General features: G+C 43.2%; 3 protein-coding genes and 1 long non-coding RNA gene across 4 annotated transcripts; 1 reads left to right on the forward strand and 3 right to left on the reverse strand.

Annotated features, from left to right (window-relative positions):
- Positions 1 to 485: 485 nt before the first annotated feature.
- On the reverse strand, positions 486 to 9,436 carry dnajb2 (DnaJ heat shock protein family (Hsp40) member B2). The gene is made up of 11 exons (XM_052082128.1): positions 9,190 to 9,436; positions 5,941 to 6,037; positions 5,637 to 5,746; positions 4,830 to 4,883; positions 4,587 to 4,703; positions 4,044 to 4,118; positions 3,811 to 3,934; positions 2,773 to 2,843; positions 2,380 to 2,676; positions 906 to 973; positions 486 to 799 (listed from the first exon to the last, which is right to left on the reverse strand). Exons 2-10 carry the CDS (start codon positions 6,003 to 6,005, stop codon positions 945 to 947), a joined length of 942 nt encoding a protein of 313 aa, XP_051938088.1. The 5' UTR covers positions 6,006 to 6,037; positions 9,190 to 9,436; the 3' UTR covers positions 486 to 799; positions 906 to 944.
- An 833-nt stretch (positions 9,437 to 10,269) lies between these two features.
- On the reverse strand, positions 10,270 to 13,280 carry LOC127611540 (tubulin alpha chain-like). The gene is made up of 4 exons (XM_052082118.1): positions 13,111 to 13,280; positions 11,765 to 11,987; positions 11,477 to 11,625; positions 10,270 to 11,203 (listed from the first exon to the last, which is right to left on the reverse strand). Exons 1-4 carry the CDS (start codon positions 13,111 to 13,113, stop codon positions 10,376 to 10,378), a joined length of 1,203 nt encoding a protein of 400 aa, XP_051938078.1. The 5' UTR covers positions 13,114 to 13,280; the 3' UTR covers positions 10,270 to 10,375.
- On the forward strand, positions 10,964 to 14,843 carry LOC127611568 (uncharacterized). The gene is made up of 2 exons (XR_007965373.1): positions 10,964 to 11,083; positions 14,607 to 14,843. It is a non-coding gene; the product is annotated as an uncharacterized LOC127611568 (long non-coding RNA).
- On the reverse strand, positions 13,782 to 16,426 carry LOC127611528 (tubulin alpha chain). The gene is made up of 4 exons (XM_052082099.1): positions 16,265 to 16,426; positions 15,220 to 15,442; positions 14,987 to 15,135; positions 13,782 to 14,879 (listed from the first exon to the last, which is right to left on the reverse strand). The coding sequence occupies exons 1-4, from the start codon at positions 16,409 to 16,411 to the stop codon at positions 13,902 to 13,904; spliced, it is 1,497 nt and encodes a 498-aa protein (XP_051938059.1). The 5' UTR covers positions 16,412 to 16,426; the 3' UTR covers positions 13,782 to 13,901.
- Between the last annotated feature and the right edge of the window lie 2,034 nt (positions 16,427 to 18,460).

An 18,460-nucleotide genomic window follows, 5' to 3' on the forward strand; every position in this document is an offset into this window, starting at 1 on the left:
GGGTAAAGTTTAGTCTACTTTCAGCAACCAAACTGTCAATGGAAATGTCCTTAGCACCCTGGAATGCTCAGCATGGCGCTGCAAGATGAAACAAATATTCCCAAACAAGTACATTGAGGATTGTATTGGCACAGAAATCAGGACACGCCAGTTTTCAAGCTTGAGCGCAGCTGCAATATGAATATAATGTCTTGAATATTTTTGTGTATTTTGCCTGAAATAAAATATTCAGATGGCACATTTAATCTAGCAAAAGTGGCCTACAAAAGGTGCATTGCCCAATGCAGTAGAATTTGGAATTTGAGGGATTTTTTGGGGTGTGGGGGTGAGGAGGGGGGGGGGGTATAGTCAATAAGCCAGTTTGCTTTCAAAGCTGTTATTTGTATCATGGGAAACGATTTTGCATTCCGGATTGAAGAGGCTGATCTGCTTTCAACAACCATCTATGCTTAGTATTCGTGAGGTTTGTACAAAAGACTCAACACTGGAAGGAAATACTTTATTTCCTTGCTTTACATAATACCTTATGTCAAAACATGTATCCATTTCAAATTGTTGGGATAATTGCGCTTTACGCTTGACCTGTTTATCCTGTACATTATTGTTCTTCTAAAAATGAGTTACAACTCAGTACAATCAAAGCTGATTAATCCAGAGCCATTTTTGTTTCCACCCATTATGGGGAATACTCATTCACAAACACACAAAGCACACTTCTGGAACGGTGTAAGAATCATTCATCATGTCGAAGCTTTGTTGAGCAGAGAGACAAGTGCATCATGGGATATTAAACTTTGACCTGTAAGAGGAGAAATGAAATGTAATCTGCGAATTAAAACTAGTGAGACATAAGACATGATCTGAGCTACCCGGAGCATCGACATGGAACACACCGCACACTTTACCGGAAGATGAGGGCGTGGTCACAACACAGCAAGGGACGGTTAGCTGGTGAAAGCCTCAAAGTCTGAGTCTGCAACGGCAAGCAAGAGATTTCAAAAACAACAATACTGTATCATTTAATTAAGCTTAAATTAAATTTGCAGGCAAAAAAAAAACATGTTTCCTTAAATGATCAATCAACAGCGTCATCAGACAAAATGACAAATCAAATATTCCAACTCGTCTTTTGGCTCAAACTTTTATTTAATATTGCATTTTGAACAATCGGGAGTATAAACGGCAAGAAAGCAGACAAATACAAAACAATAAATTTTAATGTGTTTGAGTTATTCTGCTTCATTCTATCGCAACAATTCTTCAGTGGTGATTGTCTGGCAACGGTCAATAAATAGATTGGGCAGTAAATACAATAAATACTTCCTGCTTGTTGAATGCACTTTAGAGATAAATTCTCAACTTTTGAAGAAAGCTTTAACTCACTGTTTCTGAAAATGATGCTGTTTTGTTTTGGATTTCTTTTCAGAAGGTTTGGTTTGTGAGGTCAGGGTCAGTTTAAACATTCCTATCCCAAAATAGAATGACATTCTGTTACGTCCGTTCTGTTTAAACTAAGCACGTAGTGTCACAACATTTATTCATGTACTGCTTGCAAAGGCACATGTTCCCAATGACACATTGTTGGAACTGCTGAGTTTACTTTTTTTTTTTTTTTTTTAAAGCAGACGTGCATGATCAGCGAATGTTATGTGGTCTACTTTTGGATTATGATCCTGAGTGCTGTGCTGGGCTCAGTGTGTCACGGTTCTGATATGTTCCCTTTGAATGAGATCAACATTATGGCATAGTCTACACGGAGCGAAAACACACAAAAATGCAAGCAGGAAAAGGATTACCTTATATACACCCCCCCCCCCACACACACACACCCACACACTCACACACACACACACACACATTTAACCTCAACGCAATTTCACCTACACCCCTCCCCTGTTTCGGGAGGGGGGGGGGGGGTATTTCACTCTGATCACAAAGAAGAATCATGTTATTGACTCTCTTAAGTCGTGTTAAATGGCATAGTTGCACATGCATATTCATGAATAATCTTTTATGTTTACTTGAGTGCAATCCATTTTAGCTGCTGAAAAAAAAAGAATGAAAGTAAAGCCTCAACTTTGGGTGACCTCTGGCATAAATGTGAAGGCTAAGGCAACTCAATAGAATTAGGACGCACGCTGCATTAACACACAATGCAGACACACTTCTTCTTCTTCTTCATACCGCCATGACTACTTTGCACGGCAGAGTCTTGCGGCACTACATCTCCAGGCCCTGAATCCTCTCTAAGCGCATTCTCTTTTTCGACCGGAGCAACATTGTCACTAGCGGCTGCATGTGAATGTTCCGTCTGAACAACCCCGCTTCCTCTGTGATCATCACTTCTATCAATGACAGCTCTGACCCCGCCCCCGGCACCTGATAAGAAGTCGGGAGCGGTTGCTCTCTGCTGGGCTTCCATTTCTGACAAGCTGCACGCCAACGCCATCTGTAGATCTTCATCGTCCTCGTCTTGCTCGCGTCCAGTAACTCCCCCGTAATGGTAGAAAGGGGCGGCACTGAACGAGCGTTGTGTGCCAGTGGAATACGGGCTGGACCAGGTTCTCCCGGTTTCATGACGTAATCTGTTTTGGATTGAGGGATTTGGAGGTGGTTGATGAGGCTGTCCCTCTCGTTGACTCAGTTCCAGTGCGAGAGCCATATCATCCTGTACGCCTGCGGGGGGTAGAACAACAAAGCGCGTTAAAATTTGTTCCCATACAATCAATGATTATCTTCATCAACAAACATACAAAAATAAAATACCCTTACCATTAATTAGCACAGTCTTTAACACGCCATCCTCTTCGATCTCTGTTCTTTCCTGTCCATTCTCTCTAATCCTAAAAAAACAGAACCCGATTCAAAACATATTTCAGTGTGTTATGTGTGTGTTACGCTGTTAAAATTTCCTCTTGATAACTCATAACATTTCTTCTTGGTGACTATGAAAATAGGCTACGCTCGTACAGCTTGTTTCAGAAAAATAGAAAATGTGACATATTTTCGGATTGAAGGCATGAACGCATCTGTACAGGCTGTGTCAAAAGTCACATTAAAATTATCTTTTTTTTTTTTTTTACTTAACCTTTGGTGTCATTCGAACAGACGTAAGGCCATCAACACTTGACAGTTGCCCTTTTTGGAAGCATATCATTCCCGTGCCAGTAGCTCGCAAATCGGCAATGGAGCAGCGTTGCAAACAAAATTGCCGCCTGGCATAAATTTTTGTCCTGTTTGGCGCCAGTGTGAAAAGCTTGATGGCCATCGCGCTGCACAGCACAATATAAATGTATTCTATCCATGGCAAGCTCCTCAAAATGGGATCTATCCTTGACAAAACATGCAGTGGAAGGACTGCTCCAACCACCGCTGATGAAAATACCAAACTTCTAGAGCAGGCGATTGCTCAAAGCCAGGAAAAGTCTCAGTGGAGGACTATACAGGAATACCGCATCATAAACCTCTGCTAGAAGCTTTTGAACAACCCTCAGCACATCAAACGAGATGTTAGCAAATCTTCAGTGACTTCTATTCTGTGAACACCAAATGATTACTCTCCATAATGTACTGCTTTTTATATTTAATTTTTTGCCAGAGAAAAAGTGTTATATTGACTTCAGAGCTGTAGCAGTACATACAAGTTGAAAAACTGTTCTTAAATCATGGTCAAAACAAGGGCAAAAACAAACATTGAACTTGAAGTGATTCTGCTGATAATTGACATTTTATCGAAACTGCATTTTTGCATAATATTGCAATGGGGAATGGTGGTAAATGTGTCACTGAAATGGTCACAAAGGCACTTACTTCTTGGTGGTCGTGCGTTTGCCATTTACGACGCGGGTGGAAGTTGACACAGATTTGAAATTACCACCTCCCATGCTTCCCATGTCATGAAAACCACCCATGGATGAAAAAGATGTAAATTCAGCTGTCGAAGAATTAAAAAAAAAAAAGACAAAGAGGTATTTGTTTTCAATTGTAGGCATTCTTAATTCAATATGTGCCGTAAGATGTGTCATCATGTATGAAGACTTTACCTCCAGCTGAAGGGAACGAGAAAAACCGGCTGGGCCCCAGGCGGGAGGACGAACCACCGAAGGATGAGAAGTCATCTAATGGAAAGTAGACAAATTGTCAGGGTTGTGTTTCGTTCACAGGCAAGCAGGTTCTGAAGAACAATAAATAATCAAAGTGCCAAACTGAATCATCCACAAAAAGTAAACCATTTAAATAGCAATGTTCCATTTAGTCTGACTTTCTTCAAATCATTACACACTGAAGCAGAGGGAACAGCATACATCAACTTTACAAATACTAAAAATAAATAAAACAAAACACATTTTACCTGATTACCAAGGGTTTTTGAATATTCTAGGATCTTATTTTCATGTATATAATTTTATCCTTCTTTGTTTAGACTGTACAGATGTAAATCATACACTTACAGAGAGGTGAGGCGTTGGCATATGCCTTTTTGGATTCCTTCATTCCTTCATTTATATTTTATGTACTTATAGTAAATGAAACCCATTTTTGAACATCCTGGAAGCAATCATTCAATCCTGTTGTGCATGATTTACCAAAGAAGCTGGCGAAAGGATCCTGGCCACCAAAAAACTCCTTGAAAACCTCATCTGGGCTGCGGAATGTGAAGGCGAATCCTGGGAAATCTGAAGAGAAGTCTGAATTGGAAGAGCCTGGGGGGAAAGTACTTAAAAGATTAATAGAAATCTTGGAAGGGGGGGGGGGGCAGAAAATTTGAAAACCTGACTCAAAAAGGAAAGTCGATGTGAGCGAGGCAAAAAAATGGCTCTTTCCTATACCTGAGTATCTCATTCCATCACTCCCATATCTGTCATAGGCATCCCGTTTACTCTCTGTACAAAAAAAACAAATTATCAGTGAATATTCCACTCACATGAACAAGGTATGGCAAGGCAACTCTAATAATAATAATAATAAGACATTTCATTTATAAGCGCCCTTCACAACACTCAATAAATGTATTATTATTAATAATAATAATATCGCACACAATGTGTTTCACACAGGCAAAGACCCAACACCGACAACTAAGCATTTACAAAGACAACAGTTAATGACATTCAGAAGCAAAGCAGCGAAAACTAAAGTAGCTTACAAATATTATTACCAAAAGAACATCGTGGAAATGCCTTCACAGAAAAGGAAAAAAAAACTCAAAGGAAAAAAATATGATTAAAGTGTTCAGAAGACCTTAAAGTAAAGTTAAACTGGATTGAAAAGTATTCACACTCAAGGCTGACTTAACTTCTATTGGCCACTTTTTTTCCATTTGTGTGCAGCCTAACAGCAAAATGCAGCTCCACAATGTTTAAAAATCGAACGATGGACTCCACTAATTGACCCAAGTCGACAGATCTCGGAGCTCTACTAGGTTTATCATCAAATCATTTCTTAATTGTATTCAGGACACAAATCAATCAATGATTTACAGACCAGCAGCAGAATTTCTCAAATCTATTCAATCTGATTGGGAGCCAGTGTCAAATCTTTAAGACTGGAGTAATATGACAATGAAATCAAATGTCAGAAAACGATTGCCCGTCACAGATGAGTAACATGACAAGTCAACCTGTACCGAGACTTACGGTCAGAGAGAACTTCGTACGCCTCAGCAACTTCTTTAAACCTCTTTTCTGCTTCCTCTTTGTTGTCTGGATTTTTGTCAGGATGCCATTTAAGCGCAAGTTTCCTATATCTGAGTTGAAACAAAAACACAAATGTGGGCACTGTGACACCAAATGATGTGACCTTTTTTAATACTTGAATGTGAATAAATAGGATAAATATAACATAAAAACACACATTAGGGACATCGCGGCATACTACAAAAAATAATGAGCCAATTTCTCACAGGCTGGAGTACTGACATGGGAGGACATCAATACTCACGCCTTCTTGATGTCATCCTGAGTTGCAGTTTTGGATACTCCCAGGATGTTGTAGTAATCCACCATGACGCCTCCTGTCACCCCTCTACACCACTTCGCTGGGAACAAAAAGGGACACACTTATTGAGTGCAATGTCAGATCAGCTTTCATAGGCTAGACAAACATTCTGCAATTTCCAAAATAGAGTATCGCAAAGGTAATCCTCATTCATTCAGGTGGCGGATAGTGAACAATTTAATGAATTGGTTAAATTGCATGTTTGGCACGCACACCTCCAAGAGAAAGGGGGGCTTGACTGATACATAGGGGCGCTGAGAAAATCATTGAAAAATATATTTTAGAATATGAAATAAAATGCTGGAGTGGCTTAACTGGGGCTACACAGATTTCGAATGGGGCTGTAGTACCCACTAACCCTGGTGCAATGCCATCCCTGAAGTTTGGACGCCACACGCCATGTGTATAAGACTTTCTATAGATTTCACACGACTCTTTCATGGCAAAAACTCAGATGCTGACATTATTCAGCAATGTGAAGAATAAGCAGAAGGCAATACATTCAAACCTCGGTTTTCGAACGTCTCCGTTCTCGACCAAATCGGTTTTCGACCAAAAATTTTGCTTCCTCGTGTAGCGTTCCATTGTGAGCAGACGTATTCAATAAAGATTTTCTTTTTTTTTAAAGTGTGGTTTTGGTTTTCGAACAGCCTTCTGGAACGGATTATGTTCGAAAACTGAGGTACGACTGTAGTTGATAAACTGTAATGTACCGTAACTTTTTTTTTTTAGTAGAAGACAAAGAAACGACGGTAGTTTCAAGCAGAGTGAGGACGAATGCAAACTAAAAGGAAATTCTGAGGGAATGTGGATGGGGAAATTAAGGAAGAGAGAAGGAAAGAAGAAAAAGTAAAGACAGTACGCATGAGTACAAATAGGTGAGGTAGAACGAAGCAGGTAGGGATTGAATGAAGGAAGGCAGAAAAGCAGGTTCCAGTGAAGTGAGTCTGGAAGAACACAAAACTAAAAACTCAGAGGGGAGGAAGGAAGGAAGGAAGGAAGGAAGGAAGGAAGGAAGGAAGGAAGGAAGGAAGGAAGGAAGGAAGGAAGGAAGGAAGGAAGATGCTCGTGCATGGTTTGGTACCCGCGAATTCCTATTATTTTCAGATTTGTTTTTTTTCCCAATGCTTTTTAATATCTTGTTTTTGGAGGGGTGCTTTATTTTCCCATTTCTACCAGTTTTTCATGGAAAACGCTAATTGAATTGCTTTTCAGTGTTTTTGGAAGATTTGTTTTCTTCCCCAACCCACCCCAGTCCCTCCCCCAATGCATTTCACTCAGTGTCATATGTAGTTTTTCTATTTGCGGTCTGGCCCGATCCCTGTATGCTGGGAATAGCGGGTGTCCACTGCACTACCTTTTTGCCCTTACCTGTGACTGCCAATCAAAAGTGAACATTATCTTTCTGAGGGCAGATTTTTGATAACCTATTATATTGAATCTGATGAATTGTATGGCTGCAATACGTTACAAACAAAAAAAAAGCTGGGATGGGGCCATGTTTACCATTGTGTTACATCACGTTTTCTTTTAACAACATTCAACAAATGTTTGGGAACTGAGAACCCTTAAGTGCGAGCTTTGTACGTGGAATTCGTTCCCATTCTTGCTTGATGAACAGATTAAGCTATTCAACAGTTCTCCATTGACGTATTTTACGCTTCATACTGTGACACACATTTTCAATGGGGGACAGGTCTGGACTGCAGGCAGGCCAGTTTAGTAGCCGCACGCCTTTACTACGAAGCCAAGCTGTTGAACCATTTGCAGAACATGGTTTGACAGTGTCTTGATGAAACCTGTATGTACATTTCAGCATTAATGGCGCCTTCACAGATGAGTAAGTTACCCACACCATTGGCACTAACACAGCCCCACACCATCACAGATGCTGATGTTTGAGCTTTGCATCCAAAAGCACCCGATGGTTCCTTCCCACTTTGGCCCGGAGGATACAATGTCAAAAAAATTCCCAAAAGTATTTGAAGTGTGGACTGTCATACCACAGACTACTTTTCCACTTTGCATCAGTCCGTCTTAAATGATCTGGGACCCAGAGAAACCGGCAAAGTGTAGTTGCTATATGGCTTTTTCTTTGCAGAGTCGAGTTTTAAGTTACACTTATGGCTGTGGCACCAAACTGTATTTACTGACATTGGTTTTCTGAACAGTTCCTGAGCCCTTGTCCTTAAACTGTTCAACTTTTTTTCTCATGCAGCTATACACAAATTTAACCTCGCCCCATCTTTGGTTATGAATGACTGTGCAATTCAGGGAAGCTCCTGTGATTCTCTATTATGGCACCCAACTGTTACCAGCTACCCTGTACATTTGCAGGATGTTCCAAAAAGGTGTTTGATGAGCATTCCGCAACTCTCTCAGTCTTTTTTTCCACCTGTCCCAGCATTTTTGGAACATGCTGCAACCATTACAATCACAGTTGACGATTATTTGTTAAAAACAATAGCTAACAGTTTGAACATTAAATCTTTTGTCTTTGTAGTTTCTGCAGTTAACAAGATTTGCAAATTCATTGTATTCTGTTTTTACTCATGTTTAACACAACATCCCAACTTCATTAGAATTGGGTTTCTAATCATGTCTCTTATGACAGTATTTTGACATTAAGGAATGCCAACATTCCTAAAACTATATTAGGGTAGGAGCCATGCCAGAAATAGAAAAAAAATCTGCTATTCGGTAAATTTGCAGAATGTGAATACAGTACAGTATGCGGTTATTCACTTGTACATACATTGTATTTTCATGCAAGCAATGTAGGAACCACTATCCTGCTTTTTAGTCAACGTAACGACTGTACATATTACTGGCATCTGAATAAAAACAACTATGAAATACCTCAAATAATTGGTGGTTGAGCTATCGTTTGACTATTTTAGCCCCTCGGGCTTCCATGCCATCTTACTTACTGGTGGACTGCCACAAGTGTCAGCACTGACTGGGGGTCGAGGGGGGTTTCCAAATTGATGCAAACACCCCGCGTGCAACCGTGAGGCCCCTGGGAGGCAACAATAAGTGTATTTCGAGAGCATTGGCATCCCACTCGCAGGCAGTGGGGTTGAACAAACCTGTACATATTGCCCACTTAAGCGTAAAGTCCTCATTTTAATGTCCAGTGTGTGTTGGACAAGAGTGAAAGACAAAATAGTCTGATCGTGTAACCTGACCTACCTTGTGAGCCTGACAGACGATGAGGTGGTCGTTGACAGAGACAGCCGTGTTTCTAGAATCGTCTCTTCTTACCGGTGTGTCTCTCCAGCGTCCCTTCGTCACAATGCAGAGCAGTCGCCTCTGCGATCCACTCCGCGGGTGTCAAAACTTGCAGGTCTCTGGCCCAGTTAGCCTCGTTGTTGTGAATATTACGTCACAATCAGCTGAGAGAAGGAATAGAGAGTCGAGAACATGCCGGAGTTTACAGACGTCATTCGACACGCCCCTTAATGCTGCGTCCAATGTAACTCGTAAATCTTATTCAGACTATCAAAGGAAAAATAACGCCAAGGGAGACAGTGTATTTCTGCGTATTTTAAACAAAAATAAATTAAATTAGATTGTAATATTACCAAACCATAATAGTTTGTTGGAACAAATAAAATACTGTCGTAATAATCCGTCCCACTTTTAACCTGTATTCAACGCAACATAAATCTTCTTAACGGCTGCCTGTTGATGTGTGATAAAACTGCCCACTCGCCACATAGAAAATTGACTGGAGGTAAAATGTCTCTCAATAATAAGAAGCAGAATACTAATAATAATAACACAAATCGAACAAAACTCAACTCGTATTCTTAAATTGTAGATAGTGTAATGACTCCTCACAAGCAGGCGTCCCCTAAAAGGTCGAGCCTGATAATGATGACTCAAAAATAGGTTGATAAAATCCAAAAACGTTAAAACATTAAGATTGTGCGCTTACACCAAGCTGTTGTCAGTTCCATATATCTCCAGCAGGTAGCGCCATTTTCCCATTGAAGAAAATCGTTTTGGAAGACGGTTGGGACATGTCATGTCTTAAAGTTACGGAGATGAACTAAAAAAGTTCCAAAAATCAAGAGATGACTATACTGGATACTCGATTGGCAATAGAGTACATTTTAACAAACGGTGTAAAGAATGTGTGTTTAAAGTCAGTCTTGTTAAGTCAAGAAAACGACGAAGGAAACCAATGTTGTGACTTTAGCCTGGATACAACCTGAAAAGATCTGATTTGCTTTATCTTTTTCTACTGCCACACAAAATCACAAATACATCAAAGGAGTTTGGATGTGTTTATTAACACCGAGGAATCACCACCACAGGCAGCACCTGTCATATTATGACTGACAACTTCTTTAAGCCCGGGCTATCATACTCCTCAGTACTCCTCACCATCTTGATCCTCATCCCCAGTGCTGTCAGCACCTAACTCTTCATAATCCTTCTCAAGGACTGCCATGTCCTCTCTGGCCTCTGAGAATTCTCCTTCCTCCATTCCCTCTCCCACGTACCAGTGCACAAAGGCCCTCTTGGCATACATGAGATCAAACTTGTGATCAAGGCGAGCCCAGGCCTCAGCGAAAGCTGTTGTGTTGCTCAGCATGCAGACAGCCCTTAGCACCATGGCCAGATCTCCTCCAGGAACCACTGTTGGAGGTTGGTAATTGATGCCTACTTTGAAGCCAGTAGGACACCAGTCCACAAACTGGATACTGCGTTTGGTCTTGATAGCAGCGATGGCGGAGTTGACATCTTTCGGCGCGACATCACCAAAATATAATAACAAACAACAGGCCACGTATTTACCATGACGAGGATCGCACTTGACCATCTGGTTGGCTGGCTCAAAGCAGGCATTGGTGATGTCGGCCACAGACAGACGCTCATGGTAGGCCTTCTCAGCAGAGATGAATGGGGCATATGTTGCTAGAGGGAAGTGGATTCGAGGGTAGGGCACCAAGTTGGTCTGGAACTCTGTCAGGTCAACTTTCTGGGTGCCGTCAAAGCGAAGGGAGGCTGTAATCGATGACACAATCTGGCCAATCAGCCTGTTGAGGTTAGTGTAGGTTGGCCTTTCAATGTCGAGGTTCCTGCGACAGATGTCATAGATTGCTTCATTGTCCACCATGAAGGCGCAGTCAAAGTGCTCAAGGGTGCCGTGAGTGGTCAGAATAGAATTATAGGGCTCTACCACTGATGTGGACACCTGAGGGGCGGGGCAGACAGCAAACTCAAGTTTGAATTTCTTCCCAAAATCAACTGACAGTCTCTCCATGAGCAGGGAGGTGAAACCAGAGCCGGTGCCACCACCAAACGAGTGAAAGATAAGGAAACTTTGCAAGCCAGTGCACTGATCAGCCTGGAAAAGGATCAAGTCTTATTTTCAATCAGCTCTAACTGTGTATATACCAATAGTCCAAAGCAGGACAACATTTCAACCAGTTACCTTGATGATAAACTGCATGTATAAAACACTCACCAGCTTGCGAATCCTGTCCAGAACGAGCTCAATGATCGCCTTGCCAATGGTGTAATGACCTCGGGCATAGTTATTGGCAGCATCCTCTTTCCCTGTAATCATCTGTTCTGGGTGGAACAGCTCCCGATAGGTACCTGTACGAACCTCATCTTTGGAAAACAAAATTGAACATTTAAGAGATATTCAAATAACTATATTGTATCTATTTATGTTGAAGTTCCAAGTAGCGCTCACTTCATGTAAAATTAGCAATAGGGCACATGGCCTGCGGAGTCAGCGGTTACTGACCGATCACCGTGGGCTCCAGATCAACAAAGATGGCCCTGGGAAACTGCTTCCCAGTTCCAATCTCACTGAAGAAAGTATTGAATGAGTCATCGCCTCCACCAATACTTTTGTCAGACGGTATCCGTCCATCTGGCTGAATACCATGTTCCAGGCAGTAAAGCTGCCAGCATGCACTGCCCATATGAACTCCAGCTTGGCCGATGTGTATCGAGATACATTCACGCTGGATGGAAGAGAAGGTATAAATATAACAATGTCACATAAGACTCAAGTGTTATGCACATACTGTACGTGTGTATGTATGTGTATATATATATATACATATATATATATACATATATACACACACACACACACACATCCCCCCCTGAGCCTCCACTTAGTTCTCGGTACCGCTAATAGTGTCTGAGGCGGGCAGGTACGTCGAGACAGAGGAGCTCAGAGGTAAGGTGCTGCGAGGGACTTTGCATATTCCGGTTTCCTCCCACATTCCAAAAATATGCAGATTAAGTTAACTGAACACTAAATTGTCCTTCGGTGTGATAGCGAGTGTGAATGGTTCTTCGTTTACGTGTGCCTGAGATTGGCTGGCAACTAGTTCAGGGTGTCCCTTGCCTGCTGCCCGAAGACAATTTGGATAGGCTCCAGCACACCCGCGACCCTCGTGAGGATGAGCAGATCAGACAATGGATGAATGGATGTTTATACTGGGGGGGGGGGGGGGGAATCCAACTCAGCTGCTATAATTTCTGCCTCAAAACAGGGTGGGCAGGGGTGAGTCTGTTCATTACCCAAGTAATTAATTTTTGTGACTCCCGTAGTGGTTGGGGGTTACCTGGTGCCTCTGGGCACCACGTTGGTGACCCCTGGTTTAAAGTGTCAAAAAAGCAAACTAAAAAACCCCAGATGTCTTTGTTAGCTACATGTGAGTATGTGAGAGCAATATTTGCCACATCCTGTGAATTCAGATTCAGAAAACTTCATCCCCATGGTGCAATTAGAGTTGTGCGAGAGCGGCTTATTATAGAGAGAGTCAGAGCAAAGGAAAAACATAGGATGAGAGAATGATGCACCGCCTGGGGGCTAGGACACCCTATCGGTAAAAAAAAAAAAAACCTAGTGACGCACCTGCTGGCTACACATTCTTGGAAGGTTCGCACACATTTTCAATAAATTAAACGAGTTTCCGTGAGCAAACAAAGGCTGCCACCTAATAGGCAAAGCACGAGCAAAGGATTTATCAGCATGACACCGTCCTTAGTTATTGGTTGCTAATCTCTAAAGCGTGGAGGAAACCCAAACAAGACGCTTACAGGATGAGGTAATGAGGGAATGCAGACACTCACCATTTTGTCTGCTCGTCCTTCACGATGAAATGCCGTACTCTGCAGACTTCAGGCAAGGCAGGAGGACCGCGGATGGAAAGAAGCGGCGCAAGACGGTCCGCATTTCAGGCAGCATCCGCAATGCTCACTGTCCAAAAGATACGCGTGTGTGCATGCGGGGGGAGATTGTAGGCGCATTAAACTGATATCACCTTAGTTTTTACTGCATGCACTTTCAGGTCAAAATCTATTCTGGCTTCAGAATTTGTTGAAATGGTACATTTAATGAGCGTGGTTATGATTTAAGATCAAGTCCGTAGTTGATAAATGGAAAGTAATAGTACAACACTGGATTAATAGTAATTTTTAAGGCCAAATTCAGGAGTGGGACTAATTGCCAAATCAGTCAGGGATTCTGCGCCTTGCAACTGAGCTATGTCAGTCCCGTTTGCCTGCAACAGGTTTCACACTTTTACTACTTTAGAAATGCCCACACTAGTTGGTGCAATGTTTACTGAATTTTAAAAGCCTTCAGACCATACACCGTACTGAATAGCCAAGATGTGGTCACTAGAATTTAGTGGCATGAAGTATACAATGAATTCATGTAATTTACCTGGACATGGGGGACCTAGATTAAATTCAAAATTATAGGAGCAAGTTGTCAAAAGATTAAAATAATCACAATTGCATTCAATCAGTTTGGAATTCTTTATTAACTGACCAATGATGGCCAAGAAGCATATCATCTGCAGGATGTCATGACTGGCTTTTTGTAACGTGTAATCTCAAAGACTGAGCATTATGAAACCTTAGTACTCTTCTCCCTCTTCATCCTCATCCCCAACGCTGTCAGTACCAACTTCTTCATAATCCTTCTCGAGGGCTGCCATATCTTCTCTGGCCTCTGAGAACTCTCCTTCCTCCATTCCTTCTCCCACATACCAATGCACAAAGGCCCTCTTGGCATACATGAGATCAAACTTGTGGTCCAGGCGGGCCCAGGCCTCAGCGATGGCTGTGGTGTTGCTCAGCATGCACACAGCCCTCTGAACCTTAGCCAGATCTCCCCCAGGAACCACTGTTGGAGGCTGGTAGTTGATGCCCACTTTGAAACCAGTAGGACACCAATCCACAAACTGGATGGTGCGTTTGGTCTTGATGGCAGCGATCGCAGAGTTAACATCTTTAGGCACCACATCACCACGATACAGCAGACAGCAGGCCATGTATTTGCCATGACGAGGATCACACTTAACCATCTGGTTGGCTGGCTCAAAGCAAGCATTGGTAATGTCAGCCACAGAAAGTTGTTCATGATAGGCCTTCTCTGCAGAGATGACTGGGGCATATGTGGCCAGAGGGAAGTGGATACGAGGGTAGGGCACCAAGTTGGTCTGGAACTCTGTTAGGTCAACATTCAAGGCGCCGTCAAAGCGAAGTGAGGCTGTGATCGAAGACACAATCTGGCCAATCAGCCGGTTGAGGTTAGTGTAGGTTGGCCTCTCTATGTCAAGGTTTCTGCGACAGATGTCATAGATTGCTTCATTGTCCACCATGAAGGCGCAGTCGGAGTGCTCAAGGGTGGTGTGAGTGGTCAGAATGGAATTGTAGGGCTCTACCACAGCTGTGGACACTTGAGGGGCTGGGTAGACAGCAAACTCAAGTTTGGACTTCTTCCCATAATCTACAGACAGTCTCTCCATGAGCAGAGAGGTGAAACCAGAACCGGTGCCACCACCAAAGGAATGAAAGATGAGGAATCCTTGCAAGCCAGTGCACTGATCAGCCTAAAAGATGAAAGAGTATAATTTTTTTAATTATGTCATAACAATGTCGCATGTTTTTTCCCCTACACATTTTTGAAAGAAATGCTCAACCTGCCCAAAGAACTTACCAGTTTGCGAGTCCTGTCAAGAACAAGATCAATGATCTCCTTGCCAATGGTGTAGTGCCCACGGGCATAGTTGTTTGCAGCATCCTCCTTCCCTGTGATTAACTGTTCTGGGTGGAACAACTGACGATAGGTACCTGTACGAACCTCATCTGTAGAAAACAAAGTTCAAGATTTAAGTTACAGCATTAAAGCGCCAAATGTAAATTTGGCACGAGTCGCCACCGGTTACTCACCTATGACGGTGGGCTCCAGATCAACAAAGATTGCCCTAGGCACATGTTTCCCAGCTCCAGTCTCACTGAAGAAGGTATTGAACGAGTCATCACCTCCTCCAATAGTCTTGTCAGAGGGCATCTGTCCATCTGGCTGGATGCCATGTTCCAGGCAGTAAAGCTCCCAACAGGCATTGCCCATTTGGGCACCGGCTTGGCCGACATGCATAGAGATACATTCACGCTAAAAGGAAGACAAAAGGTACAAAATGTTACTATAAACAAATTTTTCCAAGTATGCATGTTCCGCAATGTGCAACACATGAACCAAGCGGGGGTTTTTAAGTAAAAACATTGTGAATTGTACCAAGTTCTAAAACAATGGGGGAAAACAAAAAAGTTCTGGAAAACTAAAGTCCACTCATCCGTGTGGGAAGTATGCACATGTCAATGCCTCCCACCCTAAATTTGAGGACTCTCCCTTCCCCCATTCTTTCCAGCTGCATAGTGCTGTGTAATGCCGGGGACGGCCCCTCCCCTCCCTCCACGAAGAAAAAAAACCGCCCAAAGGCCGAAAAAATGGCGGCTGAAACTCGGGGGGGGGGGGGGGGGGGTCTTATGACTACGGACCACTCCTTTTTTCCCACTTCTATCGAGCATACCAGGCCCACGGTACCATTTACATCAATAACTTGCAACGTTTCTAATCATTTTCAACATTGATAAATAATCGTAAACCCCTTTTTCCATAAACCTAGCTGGTTTGACCCATTTTATAACCCAATTAAAGTTTTTAATATATTTATTTCATGAGCTTGAGTTGCCCCTTTTTAACGTTTGTACACTTTTTTTCCCCACAGGCTACACGTCGTCAGTGAACAACCGCGGTCATCGAATGTAGGAACGCTACATTTTTTTCTGTCCCGCTAACCTTACGGACTGAAACCTCGCTAGCGTGACGCAGGCTTTGTAAACTCCTGTTACGAATCACTACGATGAGAACAAAGGAGCAAAGTGAAACAATTAAGACTCGAATGCGACGTCACGAGGCCACGGGATTACTTACCATTTTGTCTGCTTGTCCTTTGAGCAACGTAGAGGATTCAGAGACAAGGCAATGTGACGCGTTGGCGGGGGACTCTGCCTTATATAAGCAGAGGAAGTGGAGGCGGGCTGTCCGCAGGAAACTTGGGACAGCAGCTCCAATGCTCATTGGTAGAAGAGGGGAGAAATGTGTAGCGGAAAAAAGCAACGGATGTCGCATAAATTCGGCGTTATCCACGTTAAAGCTGACCTGCCATAGTTTACACTGTAAGGCAGACTTTGACCTGCATAAATTTACCATGTATGACTCATTAACTTGACAAGTAAAAAAAATACTAAAAAATAATGTACTATGGAAGTGTTTTGCATTGACTTTGGGGATGGGTGGACGACGACATACTTTTTGTTCAAGTCGCTGTTCTTGAACAAGGAGGTTAATGTCAAAATTCACAACAGGCATTTGATTTTCAATCGACCAATAAATGTCCTGGTTACATGAGAGATGATGTTTATACAGTCATCCCCAACATACTGTTCACATTTTGACATCATGAGACCTTGCAAGACGACACCATAAGAATTGATAAGATAAGATATCCTTTATTTGTCCCACAATGGGGAAATTTACAGCCTCCAGCAGCAAGAATGTATGTAGAAAGAAGAAGAGAAAAAAAAACAACAACAAACATCTTTCAATTAAATAAATAAATAAATTCAATTAAATATGAACACAAATGAATAAATCGCAGTACTATTTACAATTTACCTTCACATCATTTAATTATTATTATTATTATTATGATTGTTATTTTTTATTCATCAGCCTGACAGCAGTCGGTAGGAACGAGCGTCGGTATCTCTCCTTCTTGCAGCGCGGGTGTAACAGTCTCTGGCTGAAGGAGCTACCAAGTGCTGTCAGGGCGGGCTGGAGGGGGTGGGAGGGACTGGCCATCATAGCTTTTAGCTTAGTTAGCATCCGTCTGTTGCCCACCTCCTCCAGAGTGTCAAGGGAGCAACCCAGGACAGAACTGGCCTTCCTGACCAGTCGCTCCAGTCTCTTTCTGTCCCGGGCCGAGATGCTGCCTGACCAGCAGACAATGCCATAATAGATGGCCGAGGCCACCACCGAGTTATAGAACGTCTTAAGGAGTGACCCCTGAACCCCAAAAGACCTCAGTTTCCTGAGTAGGAAGAGTCGGCTCTGTCCTTTCCTAATCAGGGTGTCCGTGTTTGTGGACCAGTCCAGTTTGTCGTTGAGAAGAACACCAAGGTACTTGTAGGAGGTCACCCTCTCTATGTCCATACCCTGGATGTTCATCGGTGCTGGTGAGGACTTTTTCCTGCAGAAATCCACAACCAACTCCTTAGTTTTCCTCGGGTTGATCTGGAGGAGATTCTGCTGGCACCAGTCCACAAAGTCCTTTGTCAGTCCCCAGTACTCCCGATCATCCCCTTCTGTAATGAGGCCAACAATCGCAGAGTCATCGGAGAACTTCTGAAGGTGGCAGTTAGGAGTGTCATGTCTGAAGTCCGAGGTGTAGAGGATGAACAGGAATGGAGCCAGAACAGTCCCCTGCGGCGCTCCAGTGCTGCAGAGAAGCTGGTCCGACTCACAGCTCTGCAATCTCACGTACTGCGGCCGATTTGTGAGGTAATCTATGATCCATGCTGTGAGATGGTGGTCCACTCCGGCGTTCTGCAGTTTGCCTCCCAGCAAATTGGGCTGGATGGTGTTGAAGGCACTGGAGAAATCAAAGAACATGATTCTCACAGTGCTCCCAGCCTTCTCCAAGTGTGACAGCACTGAGTGGAGGAGGTAGATAATGGCGTCTTCCACGCCGATGCCAGGCTGATAGGCAAACTGCAGCGGGTCCAGTGACGGGCTCACCAGCGGTCGAAGGTGGGCGAGGATGAGTCTCTCCAGCGTCTTCATCAGGTGAGACGTCAGCGCCACCGGTCTGTAGCTGTTCAGCTCCTTAGGGTGGGGGGTCTTGGGCACTGGGACCAGGCACGAAGTTTTCCACAGCTGTGGAGCTCTGCCCAGCTTCAGGCTCAGGTTGAAGATGTGCTGGACAATGTTACACAGCTGGTCAGAGCAGGTCCTGAGGAGCCGGGAACTGATCTTGTCCGGACCTGCTGCCTTCCTCACATTCATCTTCCTCAGTTGGTTCCTTACCTGCTCTGTTGTGATGGACAGGCAGGAACCAGGTGACATACT

Source organism: Hippocampus zosterae, chromosome 12, assembly GCF_025434085.1.
Source record: "Hippocampus zosterae strain Florida chromosome 12, ASM2543408v3, whole genome shotgun sequence".
NCBI lineage: Eukaryota > Metazoa > Chordata > Actinopteri > Syngnathiformes > Syngnathidae > Hippocampus > Hippocampus zosterae.

Coding starts and splice junctions, on each gene's coding strand:
- LOC127611528 (XM_052082099.1), bottom strand. CDS start 16,411: ATGAGCATTGGAGCTGCTGTCCCAAGTTTCCTGCGGACAGCCCGCCTC. Junction 15,443..16,264: donor AAGGACAAGCAGACAAAATG/GTAAGTAATCCC, acceptor TCTTCCTTTTAG/CGTGAATGTATCTCTATGCA. Junction 15,136..15,219: donor TCTGGAGCCCACCGTCATAG/GTGAGTAACCGG, acceptor TGTTTTCTACAG/ATGAGGTTCGTACAGGTACC.
- dnajb2 (XM_052082128.1), bottom strand. CDS start 6,005: ATGGTGGATTACTACAACATCCTGGGAGTATCCAAAACTGCAACTCAG. Junction 4,884..5,636: donor GTACGAAGTTCTCTCTGACC/GTAAGTCTCGGT, acceptor TTTTTTGTACAG/AGAGTAAACGGGATGCCTAT. Junction 974..2,379: donor CGCTCCCGACTTCTTATCAG/GTGCCGGGGGCG, acceptor TTGCCGTTGCAG/ACTCAGACTTTGAGGCTTTC.
- LOC127611540 (XM_052082118.1), bottom strand. Junction 11,626..11,764: donor TCTGGAGCCCACGGTGATCG/GTCAGTAACCGC, acceptor TGTTTTCCAAAG/ATGAGGTTCGTACAGGTACC. Junction 11,204..11,476: donor TGGACAGGATTCGCAAGCTG/GTGAGTGTTTTA, acceptor CCCGCCCCTCAG/GTGTCCACATCAGTGGTAGA.